The sequence below is a fragment of the Syngnathus scovelli genome, chromosome 10, assembly GCF_024217435.2.
Source record: "Syngnathus scovelli strain Florida chromosome 10, RoL_Ssco_1.2, whole genome shotgun sequence".
NCBI classification, from domain to species: domain Eukaryota; kingdom Metazoa; phylum Chordata; class Actinopteri; order Syngnathiformes; family Syngnathidae; genus Syngnathus; species Syngnathus scovelli.
Window position 1 is genome coordinate 1,423,796 of NC_090856.1, and position 26,460 is coordinate 1,450,255.

Sequence of the window (26,460 nt, forward strand, 5' to 3'; positions counted from 1 at the left end):
TGACTACTTGCTCTTTATTTTGGGGGACAGCAACACATATTACACAACATAAAACACATATACATATTGTCATATAAAGCAGTTAACCAAATGTCCGATTTTTGTTTTCATGCCCAAAAAAATAAAATCAAGGAATAAAACACCAGAAAGGTTTTAACAGGTTTTAATGTTTATTAAAATAAAATAATAGTAAATTTCAAACCAGCATTCTAATGTGAAATTGCAGTAAATATATTGGATAACAAGTTAAGTTGTCACAATATAAACTCAAATGACTGGCATTTGAGTGTCCAAGTTTTTTTTTTTTTTTTTTTTAAACCCCAAAAATGTTCGTCGAACCAACTGCCAGCTTTAACACAGCAAAACAAAAAGAGAAGAATGTGTGGATGCAGCTGAAATGGTAAGTGCCGTTCCAGGTCAGACTGAACATACAAACATCCGTACTGAGATTTGTGACCTTGCAGTGGTCAAGTGCTGCCACTTTTATTATGCGCCACCAAATTTGATTTGTTTGGACTCAGGAGCCCAATAAACACTCATCAAAGTCTACACACTGTTTTCAAACCTGACCAAAAACTGGCCAACCTCTCGTACATCGTGTACACTCCACACAGATAAGAAAAGAAAATACCATCTGCAGTGTCTTGGGAACCAATCGGAGCCAAAAATGCAATGTGTTCTTTTCGTGACATAAAGCTTGGCACAGTGCCAAGGTTCTTTCACTGACTTTCCAGCCTGTGGGGCCATTTACTGTTATTCTTACAGAATGATCATTGACATGGAAATGGGCCAGCCAGCTATTTGCCAATGCAAAAGTCTTTGAAAATAATATCCAGTATCTCCTCGGGTCCAACTTTTCCGGTGATCCGGCCCAGGCTGGTGAGAGCCAAGCGAATGCCCTCCGCTGCCAGAGCCAGGTCGAGGTCACGGTATCGCTGGTACTGATCCAGGGCGGCCACACATTGCTGCAGGTGGGATCTGTGGCGTGCTTGGGTCAGGGTAGGGGCACCAGACAGAGGGTCGCCACACCTAGATGGGAAGTTTGATATACAGAACTGGTGAAGTATGGATTTTAAAAAAAACTATTTATAGCTCAAGGATTCCATTGTTTTACGTCCCCTTTTCCTTACTTATTCAGTTCCTGCACTTAGGATATGAAAAGTGCCACCCTTACCCAAGTTTGAAACCCTTGTTTGAAACCCTAACCCTAATTTTAAATCCTACTTTGAAACCCTAACTGGAAATGGTAGTAAATGTTGCTGACTCACAAAGTCTTCACTCTGCTGTGCAGTGTTGCGAGGAAGTCTTGAAGTCCCTCATTAGTGTGACAGGATATCACACAAACATGAGGAAGGCCAGAGATGCATCCAAAGTTCACTTTCAGCATTTGGCGCTGTTGCTCAGGCAGCAAGTCTGCCTTGTTCAGGACCACAAGGAATCTGTCAGATGGTAAATCTGGGATGAAAAAAAAAAAAAAAAGTCATTCAACACAAATATATTGAAAGCAATATCGAAACAGGGTACCTGCGTGGATCTGCTCCTGATCGAGCAGGACATTTCTGAGGTGGTCCTGAAGAAAGTCTGGCGCTTGCTTGACATCAGTAGGGAGAAGTGAAGAGTCCACAACCACCAGAGTCAAATCTGCTTGCGCAACTCTAGAGAAAAAAGAAATACATCAACATATTCAGGAGGACTAAGCGGAGGCTCAGAGGGGGATGGAGCTTTTTCTGTTGGCGCTCCCGCTCACCATTTGACCATTTTGAAAATTCATCTTATGACTCAGCATGAGACTGCTTTGTTATTTATCATTTCAATTGTTTTTGTTATCATTAGGTCATTGGTGTCCGTTAATATTTCCATTGGGGGGAAAGCGCCGACTCCGATACACGTCCATCTCAGGAGAGAAGCTCACAGCAGGAGCAGGAGCAGAAGCAGGAGCAGTAGCGGATGCTTGTACTTACCACCATCCTTCCTGTAGTGACACAGGTCACAAGTGTGTGACCTGCTTCACGCACGACACAAACTGCACACCCTTCCTCCACAGCAGCTTGCCACTTGAACAATTTGTTCAACAAGAATTTTAAGCGTATGCGTCAGAGGATACTGATTCACCACATTCAGCCCATTGATGTCTTTAGGATTGTTTATGACCAAACATATCACCTGTCATAATTCCTCCATCTGTCTGCCCATTGATGTCATTGGGATTGTTTCACTTGTCATGATTCGTTCATCTGTCTGCCTAGTGGCTTCTTAGTGCCAGACAAAGCAGCGATGATGGCTTTGACAAATATTATTTCATTTTTTTCAGTCTAAACAGGGGAAGTAGCTGTCTCTCAACATGTCCATTCCAAACATCATGGATGAGGTGTGGTAAATACCAGGCGGAATTATGCATTACGCAACCTCCTGGGAGTGTTTCTCCATGTATTTATATTCATGGACAAGCAATAAGTTTTTTTGGTAACTATATGATGATGACTTATTTCTTCCTTCCTTTGTTTTGAGACACATTGGTCACAGAGCGACTGACCAAATATGGCTGACAGGCCATTACGTTCCCTGTAACGTAAACATTGTACTACCGTTCACGAGCTCGACGGACGCCCTCTTTCTCCACCAGGTCCCGAGTATCTCTGAGGCCCGCTGTGTCGCTCAAGACAAGAGGAAAGCCACCAATGTCCAGAGCCGTCTCCACCACATCTCTGGTGGTTCCGGCAATGGGGGACACAATGGCTGCAGGTCTCTGGCCTGGATTTCAAAAGATCAGAATCATGAATGATCCAAAATCATCTACAGAGGTGCAATAGATTGAAGTAATTGATGTTCTCCAGACAGTTCGACAGTAACAGTTCAACAAATGATTCTAATAGGAAGCTCTGGGGCGACTGTACACGTCTCTACTCAGGATAGTTTATGTAGTGTAATTCTATTCTAAATGCTTTCAGGATACAATATGCCAAACAAATACATCCTTAGTTTAGAAACATGTGTTTGATTAGCTTGACACAACATGGGAAACGACATGATGGCCATACAAGCATGGAACAGACCCAAACAACATGAGATATATGTATATAGATTAGATTACATGTGTTTTTGTTAATGTTTTGTTCTTACAGAGTGTGTTGAGGAGGCTACTTTTCCCCGCATTGGTGGCTCCCGCGATGACCACCTGCACCCCGCTTCGTAGCCGCTCGCCCCTCCTCTGGTCCCTCAGGTGTCGCACTACCTCGCTTTGCAAATCCTGCACCATTCCATCCACTGAAAACACAGGAACGGGACATGACGTAGGTATAGTGCTCAACTTCACCTTCTTGTCTTTGTTCATGAGATTTCTGCGCTTTGAAGGAAAGACTTCCGCTGTCTGATGCTATTTGTCTAGACAAAAACTAGGTCAAGGGCTCTCTTTTGTCAGATACGACTTCAAGTTCAAACGCATAGCATATTAATGATTCTGCGGATTAGTACGAAATCAAAACATGACTTTGACCTATAACTCACAAACATAGTTAAAGAAGTACATGTTGTCCACATCCGTTGGGGCATTTTTGCGTGTGGCAGCGTGGAAAAGGACAATGTGCCAGCGAGGCTTGCTATTTTTAAACCGGAATCTATTCTTATTTGCACCTCTGAGGCATGAGCCCACATTCCGTGCCACCAAAACAAACAACAGTTCCCAGGCTATATTGTGTTGGAACTGACAAAAGTTCTCCAAAAAGTTGTGCCAATGCCAGACAGCAGGCGACAGACTCTAGGGAAGCTTTGCTCACACGTGGGAAAGCGGTCGACGCGGTAATGCTGACGGTACTATTCCTGAGCTGGGCTTTGAAGGCAAGACAAATGCTTCCACCGTCGTCCCACTGCTCTCTCTTTACGCTTCCTCAAAGGAGAGCGTTTTTTGGATTTTCCCTGCAGTGCAGCAAAAGCACACCACGGCCAGTTAATGATCCAAACGGGAAGTTGTCTCCGCTCTCCTCAGGGAGTAACGAGCTTTGGCACCCCTGCGTTTTTCTCTGAAGGCCTGGAAATGACTACATACCTCTGGTTAAGACGCCATCCTCAATAAGCTCATCTTCACTGAAGTCTATGAAGGCCTCCACATGGGCAAGACACTGAAAAAGAAGTGGAGATGATCATAAATTCCTGAATTGAAATCCCCATGGCAACCGTAGATAAGTGAGCATCTGGGGCGCTATAATCTATAATGGAAACCAAATCAGTATCATGATTGACGTTGCGGAACACGCACGATAGTAGTATAGCTGAAGAAAAACAGGAAGCCTCACATTCCCATACTCAGATCCATACACACGTGCGATATTGTTTTTTAAAAAAAAGCTCCATAACACAGAAGCTACTTCTCATTTCATCTTATTATATTATTCTCACATTCCCAGAGGTCTGAACTGAAAACAAAGATGTTATTAGGAAACCTAAAGAAAAAAAAAATCTCAGGAAGTTTCTCAAGAGAAACACCTGGAACAGTTGCGCCCATCTGGTGAAACACGAGAGCGTTTGGCTAGAGTCCAGAATGTTCCTCCACATACAGTCACATGATGTGAAAAGATAACAATGTGTTTATCAGATTAGTGAGATGGTGTGAGGTGTATTTTGAGTACCCATAAAATTTTACTGGCCACACTCCGCCTTTTATGACCACAGTAAAGCAAAACAGCTTGTGATGGCTACTTCCACAAAGAATAATGGGTCAAGCCACAAAGCTCAAATCATCTCTAAACTAATTTCCCTAGACTTTGGGGACTCCGTCGTCACCTAAATAGAATTACAGTCAAGGGTGGGCAGCAGGCAAAGTTGAGGTGGGTAAATCCAACGTACCCGTTTCATGTTTTGACTCCAGCCCTGATAGAGATGGCCAAGTTCTCCTGACATTTGCCTTAGCGCCTGTCTCCTCTGGGCCTCAGTCTCGGCATGGATCAGATCCCCGAGTCCCTCTACCTGCAAGAAGATATTGTGTTGGTGTTGCTGCTTTAGAGCACCTCATTGTGGGCTGTGAGTGTGTGCACATCATGCAGAAGAACACGAAAGGGCAAGCAAGGAGGACATTCTTTGAATTTTTCTGGTTGTGGGCTTCGCTGCACTTGATACGAGTCCTCTTTGGAAATAACTGAAGGACCTTGACCGACTGAACAATGTGCTCTCAGATGTATTCGACCTACCTCCGTCAGCCCAAGTTTCCCTGCTTGAAAGGCTCTTCGCGTGAACTCCCCAGACTCAGCGGGCCTCATGCCAGGCACACTTCCTGAGAAATAAATAGAACACAGCATGCAAACATGATTAAAGAAATGGATGTAATTTGTGGACAAAACACAATCACAAGCACACAATGACAAAAATCAAATCAGTCATGTATCAAGTAGGGTTCATGTCAAACTAATTGTTGTCATTGTTTTTAACGTCTCCAACTATTCAAACTATCCAACAAAAAATATGGCCTTCGAATGCAGCAAAATATGGCATATTAAACCATATTAAACGTTTTTTTTTTCCCCCCTGACCGGCTACAGACTGTCCTTCAAAACTGATACAACACTGCTCTCTACGGGCACAAAGAAGCAAGTGCAATAATTAAAAAAAAAAAAATTCTGGTCAGTTTCTTGTCAAGCTTCTGTGTTTGTCATAGTATAACAATTTATCAATTTATTCTTGCTCTACAAAATAGAGCACATATAGAAAGTTACCTAGAGCCTGAAGGACAGCAGCGGTAACAGCTGGACCTCCATGGATGTGAAACTCAACACTGTCCTCTCCTGTGAAACTATGAGGAGCTGGTAGCAAGAAAGACAGAATAGCCAGAGATTAAATGTCAAAATCAAATGTGTCCGAGTAATGTGAAGTGTTTTAAACACCTGGGAACCAAAGGACAAGCCCACGGTCCAGCACCTCTTTTGACTGAGGATGTGTGATGCTCCTTAACAATGCGCTCCGAGGAACAGGCAGGTTGCGTGTCAGCCCCGCCATACACCTGAGGGCTGTTGAAGATGCGGGTCCACTGATCCGGACCACAGCAACACCGCACTTACCATGGCCTGATGATAATGCAAAGATAGTTTCAGTAGGGGGTACTCCATCAAAGGAGCTCAGGTGCCTTAAGAGTGGAGTCCATCTCCTATAAAAACAACAATACACTGTATTGTAATTCTATGAGGCCAATAAGAGCCTAAACAGCAAATTTATATGAATATACTAAGAGACATGTTACAATTTAGGCAGGACAAAATGTATGCAGCAGTGCCATTACTTTGACTTGAACTCACGAAAAACAAACCTTGTCTTAAAGATGACTGGAACTGTCCTGACTCCGTGATGGACAGACGATAGGAGCATAGTGATTTTTAAACTAACAAACACAAAACAGATACTTGTATCTTCCCATAGAATTTATTCCATGACATTCTGACGTTGTGAAACTACGGCAGTATATTTCCTTAATAATAGGACGTTAACAAAAAGTCACACGTCTGTAAATGTCACATATGGAAAGAAAACACTAAATGCACTTTGTGACCCATTGTTTTCATAAAGCATAGTGTGGTCTGCAGCTTCCTAGTCGATTTTGATTGGTTAAACGTAAATGTTCATTCGTTTAAAAACCTGTCAATCTGCATTACGTCCCGCCTACTGTACGTCTTTGAATTCCTTCCGTGCTGCTTAGCACTCGGGTTCCTCTTATTATTACCGAGGTAAATGGAATGAATGAATGAATGAATGAATGAATGAATGAATGAATGAATGAATGAATGAATAAATAAATAAATACACACGCACGCACACACACACACACTTTTTCTTAGTTAATTGTTTATCATTTAAGCAGAGTGGACTTGCTGTGGACTTGCTGCATGGTTGCTACTTATGGATGGATGGATATATATATATATTTTTTTTTGGGGGGTAATAGTTCATCATTTAAGCAGAGTGGACTTGCTGCACGGATGTTACTTAGTTGCTACAGAGGGTCATCCAGTGACAATGGGTTGATGGTTTCTAATTATTTGTGTGACAAAAGGACAGCGGGTTCCCAACAGCTGTTGCTCACCACTGGACAAATATCCATGTCTCCAACCACTATTATATCATAATGTTACACAAACATTGGAACACACCACACCAAGCATCAGCTGACGGCCACTTAACCAGCAATACTGTTTGTTTTGAAGCATGTATGCAAGTTTGCATAAGGTGCCAACTTGTCTCTTACATTGTTAGGAAAGGAACAGGACTTTTCCATTTAAACAAACATGACAACACCCTCCCTCTTCTACTTCTCATATTATGATTTCATTTATAGATGCAGTCCCTATGACCAGTATAAAAAGAAAATTCAGAAACAACTTGAAAAGAGAAATGATTAGCGATGAACTGTATCCACATTAAAAACGTTACATAATTCATACCAGTACGGAAACAAAGTACATAAAGGATTGCATTACTTTAAAGTACTGCATGGGGGTTGGGGCATTGCAATTAGTGCCCGAGGCTCGCAATTTGAGCAGAAATGTGGTTGTATGTAATAGTGTATGTTATTTTAGTTGTGAATTCCTAAAGATATGGTTTGTTTTCATAGTAACTTCATTCCTTCTTTTGCACACCTCTTATTTATTGTAGACACATAATTGATAACTTGCACTTGTGGATGTGACAGCTGCATATTTGGTCCATGACCTTTGCCTTCTCACTGGAATATCATAATGTTTTCCAAGACATATGGCTAACTCAAGGTGTGTTTGGCCCAGCCCCCCGTGGCCCCCCCTTCCCCTTTTCTTTTGTCCCGCCCCTGTAGTCATCGCGGGGTAGCGCTCCATCGAAGCACGCACGCATCCTGTTCCACTGCCCCACCGCAGCACCATCACAAACAACCTTCACATCACTTTCCCACTCTTGGATCCCGAAGTCCACCGCCGCGCCGCCGTTCCCATGCTCTGTCCTCCCCCTGAGATGCGACAATCCTGCACGAGCGCAAGGAGAAGCCCCTCAACACGCGTCGCTCCTCGCGGATAGAGAGCATGCCCGACGCGGGGACGCAAGGCGCTGCAGCCTCGGTGGCGGCTGCCGCTGGTGCCACAGCGGCCGGCGATGGAGCCGAGAACGGCCGCCACCGACATCGAACGCAGCAGGCGGATGCGGAGAGGCCAGAGACAACCGCTAACCCATCCCAAAGCTCCGGCTCCGGTGTATTGGGTGAGTGTGGCCCGGCCCGGTGCGGCCGGCCGGGATGATGGGAGGGCATGCGGGCAGGTGGATTGTGGGATGGCTGCAAACGAGACGAGCGTCAGACACCTCGAGGCACCCTTCTTTTGTCTGCACCGTGGTGACTAAAATTAGCACCGGATCGCACTAGATTTATGTAAAAAAAAGAAAAAGACTTTCACCTGTTCTTGTCGCTGCTGCCTCGTATGGAAAAAGGACCATTAGTGCTTTTGACCTTCTGGTGTATGTTATTTATTGTGGTGGATCACACAAGACTTAAGTGTACTTTCCACTGCATTGATGGGCTTGAAAACAGTACATTTAGGTTTTTATTTATTAAGGGAATTGGATCGAGGTGGAAATTTGAGCTCTTCTTCCTCCTCTGGAAACCAAATGTTTAACAACTATGTATTGGATTGGCTATTGTTACTTTACTGTTATTGCCTCTGTACAAGCTGTTATGGTACTGGTTTGCAGCGCAAGTATGTTTACAATGCATGTATTCATAAAAAAAAAATATTGATTTTTCCAATCTTGCATTGCATTTGTCAGGTATTTAACAGTATGAAAACACTTCACCATAGCAGTCTTTGTAACAATAGCACAAGGTTTTCCAAATAGACCAACGTCGCGCGGAGCCAGGTTTGTTTTGCTGTGTGCCGGTTGCAGCCTGCAAGTGCTGCTGCAGAGTGATGCAGTGAGCTGGCTGTCAGGCTGCTGGAAGTAACCTGAGAAGACTGCTACTGACTGGAAGAGTAGACTGATGTCATCAGGTCAGGGTGGTGGCACGTTTCCGGGTATACCGGCTGAGGCAACTTTGTTTCCAGTGCCAGCTGTATGCAGCCTGGAATCTAAAAGGTGTTAAATTGATCTCTTTCTGAGGGCTAATTTTGTTGTTTCTTTTTTCTCTAAGCTAAGTTCCATCTTGATTTGCACACAGATCATTAAATGTCCGTCTCCTCACTCTTTAGTTTGACATAGCAAGTTTTACAACCATAAAAGTTTCAATTCAAAATTTTGCAATTTTAGAGACACATAAAAAATAGTATTATTCAAGTTCTGAAAGTTATCTGAACTATTTCTATTTTGGGTGTGGAATACAATCAGTATATCTCAAGTCAGCCATGACATGTCTCAACATCAGTCATCCAGCATTGCACCAAATTTCTCCAACTGAGATTTGTTTGCGGTTCTGCCTGCAAGCACTTTTCTTGGGCAATGGCTTCTTGCCTCTGCTTCATTTTTCTAATTTCATCATAGTTGACTTGAATGACTTTGATCCTGTCTTCCTTCTTTCAACATCGCCATTTGACTATTTCCCCTCAAAGATTAATTAAAGTGGGAAAAGAAACAACAATTATTTGCAGTTTCCTCGGGGGCGACTGTTGATAGAGAGATTCTGTGTAGTGGAAATCAGGTCACGTCATTTGTGGCTGTCCAATTAGCTAGTTGCGAGTCAGTGAGATACGTACAATTAACAAAGAGGTCCAATTAGGTCACGTTTCAGATTGGAATTTAGATCGCTATTAATTCTTCCAAGATAATTCCTGTGATGACCTTGTAGCTCATGCTGAGAGTAAGTTTCGACTTCTGTGGGGGTCAAAAGTTGTCATCACTACGTGTTGGTGATTCTTTGGTATTTATTCGATTGTACTTTGCCACTGCGTCAAATTTCTTTCCTAATAATACTTTCTAAAAATCCACATGGTCACAAAGTACTGTTGAGGAATCTACAAAGCCATCTTCAAGTGCCCTAGATTTTCCATTTTTCACGGTTTAATCAGCAGAGATATTGGATCTTTGCTCTTCGCCATCCAACTAGTGAATTACCTCGATGCGGTTTCCACGTTTCTGTTTTCGTGCAATTAAGTTGATGAAACTGAAGCTGAAAATGATGTCACACAGCCGGCGGGTTTAATATGCTTCAAACACAGATGGCACGCTGCTTTGTGCATGTGGCATTGATTGCTTGTGTGATTTTGGATTTCATTTGGCGATACAATAATCACATTGATATTGTAGATTAAAAAAAAAAAAACACTGGGTCATCCTGTGTTTATTTTTCTTGTGGTTGCTAAGTAAAGCCAGTTGAAATCCAAAAAAACAGGGTGAGAAATGCTTTTACTCCCTGTCAGTATATTGTATATGTGTGATTTCCTTCAAGTCTTTTTTTTTTTCTTTTTCTAAAGTCCACTGCGCTAAACGAGTCAGTCGTAAAAAAACACCATCGATCGTCTGTAAGCTTCTTTTCTGAAGGAATCAAAGCTGCCTCAGTCATCAATGGTGTCTTCCTCCGTCTTCCCATTGAGGCTTCTTAGAAATGGGAGGAATGATGTACTAATGCACAATAATTAGCGTCTCCTCTTCTTATTGAGCTCACGTCTTTTTCCATCGACATCATCTCACAGATCGGTTAGGTCACAGCCGTCAAATTGCGCAATTGATTTGATTTTGTTGCTACTCTTCCCACCATCATTTCTCTCACTTTAGCAGAGGCTATGATTATATTGTGAATATAATTATAATCTCATCTCCCATGGTGCTGGCACAACACAAAGCTAATCTGGCTCCTAACTCACAAAAAATGAAAAAAATAAGGCCTAAATTAGGTGGGATTTATTGTGATGGTTCAAAGGACATAATTCCGAAATTTAATCTACATTCTTTGTTTTTGTGAGTTGATTAAAAATGTCTTTCCTCCGCAAAACTGGCACTTGGCCACTATGCAAGTACGAGCGAGCCCCTGTTTTGCTGCACAAAGGCGTCTTTTCATTCTACCGTCTTCATCATCCTCACCACTTGCTTTTTCCATAACGTGTAATCCCCTCGTGAAAATATTCTATTCAGCCTGAAGGAGTAGTGTTCATATGTCAGATGGGCATGAAATGGATTCACCACAGTTGTTTTTTTTTCTGGGTAAATATATAAAGCTCCTTTTTCTTTTTTTCCACGTCTGCTCAAGAATATAAAGCACAGATAAATATATAGAGTATTTTTTGCCTAATTCAAATGTCACCTGTAGTTTGGATTGACTGCTCTCATTTCTATTTTCCAAAACATCAAAGTTATAGTTTCTCTTCATCTTTACGGCTGGAATATTTATTCGGGACATTTTAGATTTGATGACTCACTGTTTGGATAGCCGCGGTGTGTTCATATTCTGTTTGTGTTAATGTTTGCATCCGGACGTCTTACCCCAATATGTGTGTGCGCTGGAGTGTGCGTGTTGTCAACTTGTCATCCGTAAAGTTGTCATATCTTTTGGAGTTTGCAGTCGGTCAAACCAGAGATGACATTTTGACCTCAGCAAAATATTGTACATAATGGCCAATACTTCAATTGACAGCAGTAAATTCATTTAAAAAAACTAAATGGAAGCGCTAGAAAGACCTCAGTGAAGCTCGTGAAATGGAGGCAAATAATCAGTTTGGTTTGGAAGTCCGTGAAAGCATATCAAGTGGTCTGATTGCTTGGAGCGGACTGTGCGTTGCCCACGGCAATGAATACAAAAGTCATTAGAATGGCTGTGGTGACACCGCCGCGCCATTTCAGACAATGCACTCACATTTCACTATGTGTGAGTACTTCTCAGGATCACAAAGTTAAATACCAGCAAGCCCTTAGGTCTGATGGCACAGTGTTTGAAAACGACCTTCACGCTGGAAGAGCAGATAAGTTTGTCTTTTGGAAGTGCAAAAGTCGCTATTTTAATAGCTATCCTTTTATTGCCTCCTTGTCCAATTTCATTTTTTTTTTTTTTATAATTCTCGTGAGATTGTTTCGTGTAGTCTTTTAATGTAAGTTTATATCTTTGATGTCTATAACCATCAATGAATGAGCTAATAAAAAATATTTCCATGAGAAGACAAGCTGTCCAAAAAGCTTAAGCTTTGTTTTTCACACTTATTTGAATGTGCTAATTAATTTTCTGAGTGTCATCTCCCTCATAATATTGTTGTTTTGCTATATTTGCCACAGTATTGTTGAAGCGTGTTGAAAACAGTTGCAGGAAAGCAATGATGACAGAGCAGCATTGTATCCACCGGCTAGCAGACCTCATTTCCAAAGCAATAAGTCTGGGCTTGTTGCAAGCAATAAAACAACAACAACAACAAAAAAAAAAACACCTTTTACAGCATGTTAGCATTCTGTGACGCGCCGAGTAACAATGCATTGATGCTTTTTATGTAATTGACTGCATCACCTGCTTGTGGCTGCTTTCTAACCTTGACCATTCATTCTCTTTGAGAGCAAGTAACACCTACTTTTGACACGAAATAACCTCACAGATACTTCCAGTGATATTAATGTGCTTTGCCCCTGATGGATTCTGACAATCACATGAATTGCTGAAATGTGTCGAGTCAAAAAAGGGCTGGCGAATGTTTAAGACGTAGGTGTCAAACTCAAGGCCCGGGGACCAGATATGGCCCGTCACATCATTTTACGTGGGCCCGCAAAGACAAATTTTGCATCGACTATAAATCTCTGATTTCAAAACTATTTATTCATCAGTTTGTTTTGCAGCCTATACTGTATATCGAAGTTAATCATAATGGCCCTCCTATGAGTACAAAAATGAGTTTGACGCCTCCGATTTCAGACTCATCCACTGCGTCATTGTAAAAAGCTGACCTACTCTATGTTTGTGCTTTTCTCAGATAAGTTGTTTGGAAAGAGGCTGCTGCAGGCTGGCAGACACGTCATGTCTCATAAGTCTTGGATGAAGACGGTGCCCACAGAAAACTGTGACGTCCTCATGACATTTGCAGGTCAATCAAACACACCAACGTGTTGTTTTTCAAAATGCTCTCATTCATTTGTGTCCCAGTTTTCAACTATAATGTTCAATGAAAATGATTATTATTTCCAGATACGACAGATGATCACACGTTGCTATGGCTACTCAACCACATCCGGCTGGGAATTCCAGAGCTCATCATCCAAATCCGTCATCATAAGCGTACGCGGGTCTACGCATTCTTCGTCACAGCCACCTATGAAAAGTAAGACTCCGTCTTTTGTTGGACAAGGTGCCAAATTGGTTTCCTAAATTGAAAGTAGCATGCGAGTGATTTAATAACACAGTTGGTCTGGTTAGCATCTCTGTAGGACTTCTGAGTTTTTTTGGGGGGGTAACTTCTAAAGATAATTTATCATGCTGTTCTATTTAGCTGCAGCTTTTGTAAGCACAGCAAATCATCATCGACGATGTCTCAGCACTCCGCAGCTCTCGCTTATTTTAAAAGTTTCACTCCATCGGCACCCAAGTGGAACTTTCATTTCTCTTGTTTTAAAAGCGGCCATCAGACGAGCGCAGAAGCTTTTTTACCGTCGGTTTGGTGCATATTGAAAATGCGGGTCAGAGCGGCCGGCACGCAATCTGCCATGTCGTGAAAATGGAATAGGAAGTGGTGAAAGGGAACGGAGAGGGCTATTCTAGTGGACGGGGAGAATGGAAAAGGAAGATGACATGGGAGGTCCTATATTGCAAGAGGAGGCTAGAGAGACCACTTTCTCAAAGTATACCAGCGGGCTTTAGATGAAATGATGGAGAAGAAGCATCCCCCCCCACTCCCTTTCTCTCCCTGCATCTTGAGAATGATTTTCTTGTGAGCTGTTTTATGAATCTGGATGTCAATCTGACGCTCGACTGGTCGCCAGTCAAGCACAGGGTACCTATAAACAAACTCTTCAACTCGTGTACAGTTTAAAGTGGAATGTGCAAGGGTGTTTTTTTTTTTTATGTTCTTGGAATTGGAATAATATACGCGAGGAGAAGGCTTTGCTGAGATTCAATGTCACATCCTTTGACTATGAGGCAAGATGTGCTAACTCTTGTGGGAATCCAAAATTTCATTTCCAGTGCGCACAACGGTAACGTAGTGGTGAGCCATTTTCTTTCCTTCCTATAACTCAATTTCTTGCCTGCTTCAGATGAATTGCTCGCTTCATTTTTTTTTATTATTGCAAAATTCTGCTGCTCCGAATGGTAAAAAAGAGTGAAATCGAGTCCAAACGGCAGAAAGCAGCAGTCCAACTTGCAGAAGGAACAACAGCTTGGATCAGCTGAGGGATTTATCTTGTCACCAAACTTGTTTAATTTGTACAGTGGCAAACTTGAGGATAAGCCTGAAGGGTTGAAGGCAAACAGCAAGATCATCTTTGCTATGCTGATGACATTATCATATTTGCTAATTCTAACCTTGTCCTGAAGTGACTTTTCAACATTGCGGTATTTTCAAAATGAAAGACGTGAGAGTGCCAATGTAAAAAAAACAAAGACCAAAAGCATGAACATCATATTTTTTGGACTATAAATTCCACAATATTGTTGTCTTATTTTTGGAGTTAAGTAAATAGTTATGCATTCACATCTGTGCCCAGAAGGGGGTGGTAATGCACGAAAGTATTTGAAAAAGGTCAAAAGAAAATAGAAGAAGAAATGTTTGTAAATTTGAGTAAATTTAGTTTGGTCAGTGTACCATTGGTATTTTACAACTTTTGGGATTTAATGTCTTTTTTTCCCCCCATGTTCAGTCTCATTTCAACAAAAATATATTTAAAAAAAAGGCCTCCAGTTCTTTTCCTAAAACTTCGCTGCCCACCACACTACTAAGCTGCGACACACACGCTTACAGCTCTTTTTTTAAAACTGTAATCCATCATGGATTTGAGCGTATTGTTTCCCCAAGAGCCCGGATGGAGGTTGCAGGCCCACCTAGATTGCATGTTCACGTAGAGGTGAGATGACGCCATCCATCCATCCAGAGAACAGAGGACGTGTGGCTGGCTGATTGCAGCCTTTGGGAAGGGCAGACGGAGAGAAGGAAAGAAAGGGAAGGATGACAGCTGGATAAAAGGAGAGGAAGGAGATATAAAAAGGATGGGGGGTTGGGTGCTTTGGTCGAAGGGAAATTAGAGGAGGAGACAGCAAGATGAAGATGGAACACAGCCGGCGAGCTGGAATGACTCGAAGACAAACACAGCACAACTGCACTGCACACGTTTATTGCACCAACAAATGAAAAACGGAATTATTATTATTACTATTGGGAATGTACGCATTACAAATATTCGATTTTCTTCACGACCTTCCTAATATTTTATTGAGAAGTCAGGCGAAAGCTACTTGTGTTTTTTATTTGTATTTATTTATATTCTTTATTTATTTACACGTACCTGTCAGAGCTCCATTATTACACTAAATGTAGTTGTTTTGTGGTACTTGGCAGTAATTTGGGATTCTGAACAAAAAAAAAAAAGGCAATGTGTTTTTGCTAGCAGCACAGGAACATAGTGGTTAGGCACACGTTGAAGGTTTGAAGTGTAAATCGATTTTCAATCTTCTCCCTGTGCTCGGGTGGATTAGCACCAGATAATGGAATTCCCTCCCACAATAAAAAAAAAAAAAAAAGAAGTATGACAGGTTAATTGGGTTAACTCTATCTTTTTGCAGCTTGTTGCGAGGCGCCGAAGAAATGGGCCTGAGGAAAGCGGTGAAGTCCGAGTTTGGAGCAGGAACACGAAGCTTCTCCTGCGAGGAGGACTACATCTATGAGAACATCGAGAGTGAGCTGTGCTTCTTCACCTCGCAGGTCCGTTCGCACAAACACGCTTGCGTGCACATGCTTGCAACAAAAAAGTTTTTTCTATCATCAGGAGAGGCAGAGCATAATTAAATACTGGCTGGATAATCTACGTGCCAAACATGGAGAGGTGCTTCACAATATCAATTTCCTGGAAGGTCAACCAATCAGTAAGCTGCATCATTTTCCATTTTTCTAACTATATTGGCAAAGTTGGCTTGGTTTATGAATGGTGCCCAATGATTGGTTCTAGTTCCGGAGCTGAGTGCACGAGGTGTGATCCAGCAGATGTTTCCCCTTCACGAACAGCACGTCCTGAGTCACTTAATGACGTCTTGGGTCCAGGCCGTTTGTGAGAAACAGCCTTTGGGTCAGTTCAATGGAACGCAAATTGTTTTGCCCAGTGAGGAGGACTGAGATTTGTTTGTTTGTGTTCCAGATGATATCTGTGACTACTTTGGTGTGAAGATAGCCATGTACTTTGCCTGGCTGGGATTTTACACCACTTCGATGTTGTACCCTGCTGTGATCGGATTTGTACTGTGGATGCTCACCGAGTCGGATCAGGTGAGGCGTGTTATCAATACGTGATTGGGCACTATCAGTAGATTAGTAAATCATTTTGGAACTTTGTAGAAATACCACAAAATGGCAAAAAGCACTTTTTTCTTGCAGTTAAGGTTATGGCCTGATTGAATTAAGAAATTGATATTAAAAATTTGCAAGACTCTCCACTTGATCAATTCTACTTATCATTTAATAACGGCGGATTATTTTGCTGCATCAGACGAGCCGTGACATCTGCTGCGTGGTCTTTGCGCTTTTCAACGTGGTGTGGGCCACTTTGTTTCTGGAACGGTGGAAGAGGAGAGGTGCCGAGCTGGCGTACAAATGGGGAACTCTCGACACGCCTGCCGAATCCCTGGAGGAACCACGTCCTCAGTTCCGGGTCTGAAAGAGTCCAACTTTTATCTTCTCTCTTGTCTTGGCCTCTCTTTCATGCCTTTCTTTCTTGATGCCTGTGCAGGGAGTCAAGCGTTGTAGTCCTGTCACAGGACGTGAGGAGTTCTACTACCCGCCTTGGCGGAGACGTGTGTTCAGGTGGCTGGTCAGCTTGCCCATCTGTCTTCTGTGTCTCTGTTTTGTCTTCCTGGTGATGCTCATCTGTTTTGAGCTACAGGTAGGTCACCCACCTTTATAATTAATTAATTTAATTAAATCAATTAGATTAATTAATTTAAAATGACATTTTAAAATAAAAATGACATTGAATGTATTTAAAATTAATTAAATTTAATTAAATTTCAGTCACATTTATCGAGAAAATTTTGAGTCTTCGTTTAATTGGAATACGGGAAGAAGCCATTCGGCGTAGTTAATAGTGATAAAAAAAAAAAAAAAAAAACAGAAATGAGTGCTTTGCCATTCCAGGAGTTTGTGATGGGGATCAAGGAAATGCCTCGGCTGGCTCGCTTCATCCCGAAGATAATGCTCGCTATCACTGTGACTGCGTGTGATGAGGTCTACAGGAAAATTGCTTGCTGGCTCAATGACATGGGTAAATGCCACCAGTCCTCAATTTATCTTTTAGTGAAAAAACTGAAGACAATAATTCAGATATGAATCATTTGAATCGCACTACAACAGTCATTTTTCTATGTTTCCACAGAAAACTATCGACTCCAGAGTGCCTATGAGAAAAATCTCATCATCAAAATGGTTCTTGTGAGTGATTAATGCAAAAATAATCTACAGCTGACTTTTTTTTTGTTGCTTTCTCACTTTGATGACATCTCATCTTCTCCTACAGTTTCAGTTCGTAAATTCATATCTCAGCCTTTTTTACATTGGATTCTACCTCAAAGACATGGAGCGGCTCAAAGAGGTAAGAATGGGCAAATGTTCATTCTTCATATGAAGAAGTGGATATTACTTTCTGAGGATGAGATTATTGACTTAATGCCTAAACTTCCCAGCTCAGCGGTTTCGCTTGTCTGAGAACCAAATCATGACGATCATCTTTTATGAACATTTTTGAATATTGTTGTGGTCTTTGCCAGATGCTGGCCACTCTGCTCATCATACGCCAGTTCCTTCAAAACGTGAAGGAGGTGCTGCAGCCTTACGTGTATGAGCGCCACAAGTTGGGCGAGCTGACTTTGCGAGCCCTGTGGGACCTGTTGCTCTCCGTGCTGCTAAAATACGCCAGGCTGGCTGCGGGAAAAGCACAGGCCACGCCCACAGACTCGGCCATGCCGGGATCTGGTCTGAGGGGCACCAGGCCCGGGTTGGGGCACACGGACAAAAGGTCAGGCCCTCTATGTCTCACTAAATTACGATATTATTCAATTTGTCACAAGAGTGATTTCAAACCACTTTATATTGACCGATTAACCTCAGTCTGTCTTTTTGTTCAATACAGGGAAAAGAAGTGTTTGAACGGGGGGTGCGGGGTGCCCGACGAGGAGGAAAGCGGCGAGAGGGATGAGGCTGACAGCGGGAGGTTCAGTGAAGGAGAAACCGAGGATGAAAATCTGATCGATTGCGGTTTGAAACTGAGGAAAGTCAGCTTTATAGAGAAGGTTTGTCAAATTGAGACACAAAGATCATTTACAGCACCTTTTGCCATCTAGTGGAGGACAATATAATGACGTTGTCTGTCACTATATGTCACTGGTATAGATGGTTGAACAAAGATCTGAAGTGAAATTGAAGATGATTCTTTTTCTTCTTTCTATTCCTGTGTGTTGTGTAGATGGACAGGAGGCCGCCGTGCAGCGGCCACCAAGGGGACAATAGTTTTATGGAGGAAGGGAGCCCAACTATGGTGGAGAAAGGAATGGACCCGACCTCTGTGTATTCAATGTGTGACGACGAATTTGATAATGGCGTCCATGACGTGAAGGAGGCAGGTGGGGGCGTGGCACAGTCTGAGGGAATCAACCACGCCGCTGCCGCCGCTGCTCCGCCTGCCTCCAGGAGCGAGAACAGCGCACCGTCGCGAAATCGGAGAAGAGGCCGCAGCACAGAGCGGGGCGAAGTTACGTCAAAGAGGGAATCGTGGATCGACCCTCCGGAAGTGAAGGAGAGCACCACGCTTACTCAGGCGGAGATCGAGAGCTGCATGCAGACTTACGAGGTACAAGGGACCAGCAGTTGCAAACTAGGAAAATTGTTCTTTAAATGACAGTAGCACCAAGTTATAAAGCTTTAAAATATTACAAAGCAACTTGTACAAAAAATGTGGTTCTCCAAAATCCTTCGCTTGCTGTTGATGTGGCCAATCATTTGTCAGGACACTTTCCAGGACTACCAGGAGATGTTTGTCCAGTTTGGCTACGTGGTGCTGTTCTCCTCGGCTTTCCCTCTGGCTGCCCTGTGCGCGCTTCTCAACAACATCATCGAGATCCGCAGCGACGCCTTCAAGCTGTGCACGGGTCTGCAGAGGCCGTTTGGTCTCCGAGTGGAGAGCATTGGCCAGTGGCAGGTCAGAAGGAATACTCCTGAGGCTCACCTCTAAGCAAAATAATTCTGTACACAAACACCCCTACCTCTCCTGTTTCAGTCTGCAATGGAAGCCATGGGTCTGATCGCCATCATTGTCAACTGTTACCTGATTGGTCAGTGCGGTCAGCTGCAGCGCCTCTTCCCCTGGCTCAGCCCTGAGATGGCCATCATCTCCATTGTCATCCTCGAGGTACTCTACTTGGCCAAAATTGATTGTGTGGCCATTGCACCTAATTGGAGCCAAGTGTAGATATGATGCTTCACTTATTTGGCCCCAAGCGGTCTTCCCTTAAGCAGACCTTAGAGATGACACGTCATCAGAAAGTCGAGGACCGTGGCAAGTCTTGTCCTCAAGTACCCGTAACGTTTGTGTTGTGGTGCTGAGAGCCCACAGCTCCGTAGCTGTCTTTAATAAGATAAGGTAAACAGCCTGCAGCACTATCTTGGCCTGATAACCAAATTAGGCTTATTTCAAGGGAAACTAAAGAGCCCGAGTGTTGCATCCATGAATGTTTTTGTCCCATATTCATTCGTGTGCGCTCGTCCTCCTGTCGACCTGTCTGCTTGTCTCTCTGCAGCACTTCGCTGTCCTCTTGAAGTATGTCATCCATGTGGCCATTCCTGACATTCCAACATGGGTCAAAGAGGAGATGGCTAAACTGGATTATCAGCGCAGGGAGGCCTTTAAGGTGAATTATGAGAACGCATAATAAGTGAGGGGGAAGGGGGGGGGGGGGGGTCATATGGACAAATTGGTCAAGTGCCAACCACTTAAGACTGAGACAGGCAAGATAAAAATAAAAAAATAGCTTCAAATTCTCGTCACCATCAGTACAGCCATATTAGAATTAATTTTAGACCGAAGAGACTAAAGTTTGTCCTGCAAACGCTTTCTGTCAGCAGTCGTGTTCAGAAATAAAAGCAGTGTCCCCGTTACACCGTTGTGTTTTTGCTCCCTCTGCAGAAACACGAGCGTCAGGCTCAGCAGCACTACCAGCAGCTGCAGAGGAAGAAACGGGAGGAGGAGGAGAGGCAGCGGCAAGTGGAGCACATGGCCCGCAGAGAAAGAGACAGGGATGACAGCAAGGGAGACGCGGCCGGGGATCACCACCACGACAAAAGCCACAGCAGCAAATCGCGCCCAGCCAGCGGCGGCAGCGGAGGAGGCGGTGGGACGGACAAGCCCAAGAGGCCCAGCTCGCTCTTGGCCAACAACAACGTGATGAAGCTCAAACAGATCATACCGCTGCAGAGTAAGTTCTCCTCAGGTGGCGCCCGCTCCCCTCAGTCGCCCACCGAAGCAAAACTGCCAGGGTTCCTCAGCTTCAAATTCCTCAAATCGCCCGAGAATAAGAAGGAGGCCGCCACCAACGGTACATCTGCATCATCATCCTCTTCATCATCAGGTAGCAGCTCGCAGGAGCGTTCTCAGTCACCCAGCAAAGCCTTCAACCCTGGCAAATTGTTTAATTTTGGAAAACCCGAAGCGGGGACTTGCATCAACGGGGCGCCGCCGCCAAGATCCGGGGAAGGATCCTCGGCGGCAGAGAAACCGGCCTCCAGGTCCGACTTGAACGGTATCCCGGACGAAATCCCCTCTCCTGGAGGGGAGGGTTCAGAGGACAGTGAGTTGGACCCTCCCGGCCCCAAAGTCTAGTAGCTCCTTTTGCTTTCACCTCAACGGAAGAACTTAAGAGAGGAGACGTGTGGCAAGAGCAGGCCACCTACTTGAAGTTAAAAAGGATTTCTGATGTTTTTTTTCTCTCCTGAACAACAAACTAGACTTGATCAGAACCATGTTGAACCTTCTGTCCCGCGTACACGACACACACACACACAATCATGTCTGCAATACATAAAGAAATGCATGAGCTGCATTTCTTATCATTTGAAGCCTTCAAAGCAAAAAGCTGTGATTCTTAATTTCTTCTGTGGCCAATTGTGAGCATCTTCCAAAAGCCTTCAAGCGAGGAAGAAGGATCTCTAAATGTACTAGAGTGTTTCTTAGTCATTGCAAATCAGTATTAGACAGCTATCTTGTTTTTAACTGTGAAATATTTGGCCCCTCCTCTTTTTAGGTGGAAAAAAAAAGCAATATTAATGGCGTCTGAATTTTGTGTAATGCTGCAGTTTTATTGTGACCCAACCCCTTTAGCGGGGCATCCTTGATGTGTACGCCCCCCCGCTTTATTTTCAAAGCCGAGGTGAGGTCTAAGCTTTGTAAACATCTTCTCATCTGTGGCAATATAGGATTCATTCGCAACAACGTCAATCAACAAGGTTCTCCATTTCACAGCGTCTAAACACACTTGGCTACTGAGTGGCAAATTCAAATGTTTGCACTCGGCCTGACACATTATGCAAAGTGGACTGTATAGATTTCCTCCTTTCGCACAGTACATAAGCTGAAATAGTCCATGTTTATTTTTGCAAGTTGCTCTCATGACAGGTTTGCTTTATCAGTGCTAATCGTTTTAGTTTGGACCAAAGTGGTATTTTTTCCACGATACTGTTATTGTGGATGCTTGGTTTTAATTTTCAGTTCTGCACTTTCAACAACAGATGGCGCCAGATTTCTTGTGTGACCAACTTTTTTTTTTTTTTTTTAACACTGGAAGGCGACAATAGTGTGCAGACTGAGCCAAGATGGTGCAGAGCAGGCATCGCCATTTTGGCTTGAAAGGCATTACCTATGCATTCCCACATCACTGATACTGATAAGGGGTTTGGCAATAACAGAGGACACTTACCTGGAAGAATCACTTTGTCACTCTGCATTGTCTCGGTCATATTTCTCATGCATCTCAGTCACTGCATCAGTAGAGTTGCTCTTCTGTGTCAACATAGAACTTTGTTTTAATGTCACTGTAGGTCAATGAGTGAGGAGTAAACATTACATTACATTACATTACATGCAATAAGGGATATGTTGACAAACTATCAGATTGTTTTTAAATATTTTGAGGTGGGGATTATAAATACCAGGCTGGGAGAAGTGTCTGATTTTCAGATGGGAAAAATCAGGATACTGAAATCACAAGTTCATGCTGTACAGTAGATATCATTCACATTGATCACTTTAAGATAACATATCATGGTTATAAATCCATTCTTTTTACATTTGACTCATTCTGAGAAGCGGCTCAGAGCAAGCCGTTTTGATGCGGTCTCTTTAAATGCAAATGAGATGCGTCACACCTTTTTAGCGGAAGTAGCGTTTACCTGCACCGCGAACTTTTTGATTGATTAAACGATGTCAACAGCAGACAAATGAAATTAAGATATTATTGTGTTCCCCCAAGAATGAAACAGCACCTTCGATGCAATTCATCTGACACAACTACTCAAAATATACCCCATAGAGTGCACAAAGCTAAAATTAGCAGAAAGACTGATGCTAATGATGCTAATGCTATGTAAACGAGGGTATCGTAGACACGCAATCATATGAAAGTCAAATAGAGTTTTTGTGTCATTTCATGCTTACCGCTTTACTCAATCCGTTGTTTCCATAGATTGAAGGAACTGAACCCTCAATGAGACGAAGTTTTTCGGCAAATCTTTCTCTGTGTTGATGAATGCGTCCAACAACGGAACATAATTGAGAAACCGTTTAGCCCCACCCATTACCTTATTTGGTAGTGCCGCCCCATAGACTGTGCCGTTTTAGATAAAAAGTAAAAAAAAAAACAGATTATAAAAGTATCTCTGCAACATCTGGAGGGATAGAATAAACTTTTAACTATCGTGGAGACTCCAAGTGCACAATAAAATGTAATTAAAAGCTAAAAAAGAAAAAGTTGACTTTCCATATATCATCAGTTTGTTTTTTTGCTGCAGAAACGTCAAACATCAGAAAACTAGGTCATGTTTCCTAGTTGACAAATTTATTGATGTTTCAGAAGAGCAACTCAAAACTAAAAGAAACATTGAAATGGTATCAATTTCCCTGTTATTGTAAGACGTGAACATCTGGCCGTCAACATTGCTACAAATACATAGAACACAATCATCATCATCAATTGATGCCTCACAGAACATCATGCAGCTCTTCCAATGTACAAAAACTCTTTTAAAAGTCAATAACTGGGAAATTAAAGTATTTATGTTTTAATTTATTTTGTCATATTTTTGTAAGATCTGAAAAAGTTGATAGTTAATAAAACTATTTCAAATGCATTTGGTGGTGTTTGTTGTTTTGAATAGAATGTCCCACACATTTTAGCATGACTGATATTTTTTTAAACTGATAAAAGCACATGATAACAATGGTGCCAGTCCAGTTTTATTTCAGCAAAGCTAGAAAACAAAATCCATCTGATCTAACACGCAAAATAGGGAAGAGGCTTCAGGTGTTGTGAAAGTCTTAGCTGAAGCATAAAATGAAATGATGCCTGAAACTGACAACAGGTAGCAAGGTGACATGATTTCATTCCCATCGCATATACTACCTGTTTTTATACATATATAAATCTTTATTCAGTATTGTAATGGACATCAAAAGAAACCGAGGGAACAAGATGCGATACGGACTGCATGCTAAATACAGAATCTCTCTAGCTCGCAGTGTGGAACTACTAAGTCACCAAAACCAAGGTGATGCGAGAACCCAACAGGATCCAAACTCTGACGACCAGTTGTAAGGCCTCTAAGGCTAACAATCCAGAAATGCTATAATGGGGGGCGGGGAGAAAAAAAAAACAAATCTGGCAAGGCCAGATCACATCAATTCTGCACTGAGGTTCTTACAATGTACCTAAATAAACGTATATAACAAATGCACATTAAGTTAAATTATGGAATTGGCATTTATTTACACAAAATGCAGTCTTTCTTTCCTGTGTAACTTTTGCTCAAACCAGGAAATCTAACATTCGGTTGTACAACCCCTTAGCCTCACTTGGATGGTAGGTGCAAATGGCATTTGTCGTGATTCCACCCCAAAAAAACCAAAAAAAAAAACACGCCAAGCCGAACGATTATGGAGCGATACACTGCAAGGACACACGAGCGTGGCGCTTCTATTTTGTGCTGTTCTACACAGTGCGTTCTTGGTTGTGTGGATTTCCAAGAGTGGGGAGAAACATCATGACTGTTACAGAGTGGGCAGTGAAACTGAGAAGGGGGAGGGGGGGGCACTTTGGCAGGCAGGAAGCGCGTTGCCGTACTTAAACAAGAAACACAAGAGAACGCCAGAAGTCAAATTGAGACACTTTTGAGACTAGACTTGTCAAGTCACTTGCCAACTTTCAACAAATCAATTACCTCACATGTACAGCACGTTACACACACAGCTCAGCATGCATACAAACATACACTACATGTATCCTAACATACGGCATAGACAGCCCGGCCCAATACTGTCTTCTCTTTAGTTCTCAGAGAGCGCTTGCAAATCTGTGTGGGCTTGCGTTCCTTCTTCAGTAAAGCCCTCAATGAGCTGACCACCGAAGACCTCTGCTGAGGAGAAGTACAGGTCCTCGCCACGCGGCAGAGCGGCCATAAGCTGTCACCCTTTCTTTTTCGATTCGTTTGGATCGCCTATGCCCCGCACACACAGACACACGCGCGCACACACACGCACACATACACTTTAAGAGTCTTCATTCATTTCTTGGCTGTCTGTCCTGGCGATCTTTCTCGGAGGCGCCGGGCTGTCCCCCTCCCCTTGCTCCTGTTCTCGTTTCTTTGCTGCATTCTGCAAATCAAAAGGGTTGTTGGCGACGGCGCGAGGCATCAACGCAAGGAAGACGTTTTGGCCATCTGAACCGGCTCACCTCTTTGTCCCACTGATGATGGAGGTAGCGCAGAAGGATGTTGGTTTTCTCTGTTACAATGACTGAGGCAAAAACATAATGACGCTACATTATCACACAGTTACAGAGAGCAAAGGTGCTTCATAGTTGATGCAGGTAGTGGCTGACAAAAAAAGATGACATTTGACCCCAGCTATTTAAGTTAGCTACATAAGTATTTTGGATTAGACGTTCAGTCCTAGAAAAAGCTACACCCCTCTGGGGTTTAATGCAAGATATTTCTCCAACGGACTGGTACTCACTCTGTTCTGAAGGGTATTCCCGTGTTGGAAGATAGACAGAGGGCCTACGATTCTACAGAAGACACAAAAACAAGAAGGTTTATTCAGCAATAACGTTTTGGTTGCTGAAGCAAAAAGAGAAACGGTACCAAATTAAGGGTACTTACAGATGCTTTACAAACGGAGTCTGCATGGAACCTGCTGAAGTTGCTTTTATTATAGACGGGAAGCCCTTTAAGGAAATCTGCCTGTGGAGAGAGACAACGACCATTTTATACGTGATCATCCGGCCAAAAGCAAACCATCAATTAAAAGATCTCAGTGATGAAAAGAATGACGTGACGACAAGAGTACCGGTATCTAGCCTACTAGAGCAGCTCCGGGTTGGTTAACAGGAGCCCGGCGCTAATGTCAGCAGCTCTGCATTGATATGTGGTAGTAGATACCTTTTCCATGACAGTGGTCGAACTGAATCCAACGTCGACCGCTGAGCTTGTTGCAGACACCGTCGTTCTCGAGTAGCAGGCAGGCGGGCAGGCGAGCGACGTGTTTACGACTATGCTACCGATAGCCGAGCTAGCTTAGGGAATAGGACACAGTACGGCTCATCTATCGGGTGGCACTGGCCACACAAACATAAAACTGGCAATCAAATTGCTATTATCATTCTATGTTCAGTCTCATTTAGAACTATATCCATCCGAAAAGACACCCCGGTTTGACATTGAATAAATTAGCAGAGCTCCGAGGCTAGCATGGTGGCATCGTTACCTCTTCAGACCGCGCCCCGGAAACGCTCGTGCCCGTCAAAGAAAATGCTAATTTTGTTGTAGCGCCCTCTAGCGCCTGGATGTCCTACACAACTGACTATTATTTATTTTTATTTATTTTTATTTCTAAAGACTGCCACTGTCATGAGGGTCCCTCGTGAGGATAAGCGGCTCGGAAGATGAATTAATTTATGTACATACATATATATATAGTATATACTTCACTAAGGAGTGAAGTAAAGTAAACTACAAGTTCACTCAGGAATAAAGTAAACTACAACTGTGAAATGCCTGTTGGACCTTTCTTCTTCTGTACGCAATATCAAAATAAACACATTTTGGTTTT

At 42.9% G+C, this 26,460-nt stretch overlaps 3 protein-coding genes across 11 annotated transcripts; 1 reads left to right on the forward strand and 2 right to left on the reverse strand.

Annotated features, from left to right (window-relative positions):
• Positions 1-147: 147 nt before the first annotated feature.
• Positions 148-22,982, reverse strand: gtpbp3 (GTP binding protein 3, mitochondrial). Of its 8 annotated transcripts, none has more exons than XM_049718699.2 (13): positions 22,795-22,982; positions 22,290-22,335; positions 22,058-22,140; positions 5,871-6,050; positions 5,703-5,789; positions 5,177-5,263; positions 4,840-4,955; positions 4,043-4,115; positions 3,121-3,264; positions 2,586-2,751; positions 1,525-1,655; positions 1,269-1,455; positions 148-1,029 (listed from the first exon to the last, which is right to left on the reverse strand). In XM_049718699.2, exons 3-13 carry the CDS (start codon positions 22,104-22,106, stop codon positions 798-800), a joined length of 1,452 nt encoding a protein of 483 aa, XP_049574656.1. In that variant the 5' UTR covers positions 22,107-22,140; positions 22,290-22,335; positions 22,795-22,982; the 3' UTR covers positions 148-797. The 8 variants fall into 8 exon arrangements, with proteins under 8 accessions (XP_049574656.1, XP_049574686.1, XP_049574646.1 ...); XM_049718729.2 differs by having other exon boundaries at positions 5,871-6,130; positions 22,795-22,981; XM_049718689.2 differs by lacking the exon at positions 22,290-22,335.
• On the forward strand, positions 7,787-24,025 carry ano8b (anoctamin 8b). Of its 2 annotated transcripts, none has more exons than XM_049718671.2 (19): positions 7,787-8,202; positions 12,873-12,983; positions 13,085-13,217; positions 15,671-15,809; positions 15,874-15,970; positions 16,054-16,170; positions 16,240-16,367; positions 16,588-16,749; positions 16,828-16,980; positions 17,232-17,358; positions 17,470-17,525; positions 17,611-17,685; positions 17,861-18,108; positions 18,223-18,382; positions 18,556-18,939; positions 19,096-19,287; positions 19,366-19,497; positions 19,886-19,996; positions 20,272-24,025. In XM_049718671.2, exons 1-19 carry the CDS (start codon positions 8,028-8,030, stop codon positions 20,962-20,964), a joined length of 3,393 nt encoding a protein of 1,130 aa, XP_049574628.1. In that variant the 5' UTR covers positions 7,787-8,027; the 3' UTR covers positions 20,965-24,025. The 2 variants fall into 2 exon arrangements, with proteins under 2 accessions (XP_049574628.1, XP_068508242.1); XM_068652141.1 differs by having other exon boundaries at positions 19,108-19,287.
• dda1 (DET1 and DDB1 associated 1) lies at positions 23,571-26,152 on the reverse strand. The gene is made up of 5 exons (XM_049718742.1): positions 25,791-26,152; positions 25,512-25,592; positions 25,366-25,417; positions 25,085-25,146; positions 23,571-25,005 (listed from the first exon to the last, which is right to left on the reverse strand). The coding sequence occupies exons 1-5, from the start codon at positions 25,797-25,799 to the stop codon at positions 24,901-24,903; spliced, it is 309 nt and encodes a 102-aa protein (XP_049574699.1). The 5' UTR covers positions 25,800-26,152; the 3' UTR covers positions 23,571-24,900.
• Between the last annotated feature and the right edge of the window lie 308 nt (positions 26,153-26,460).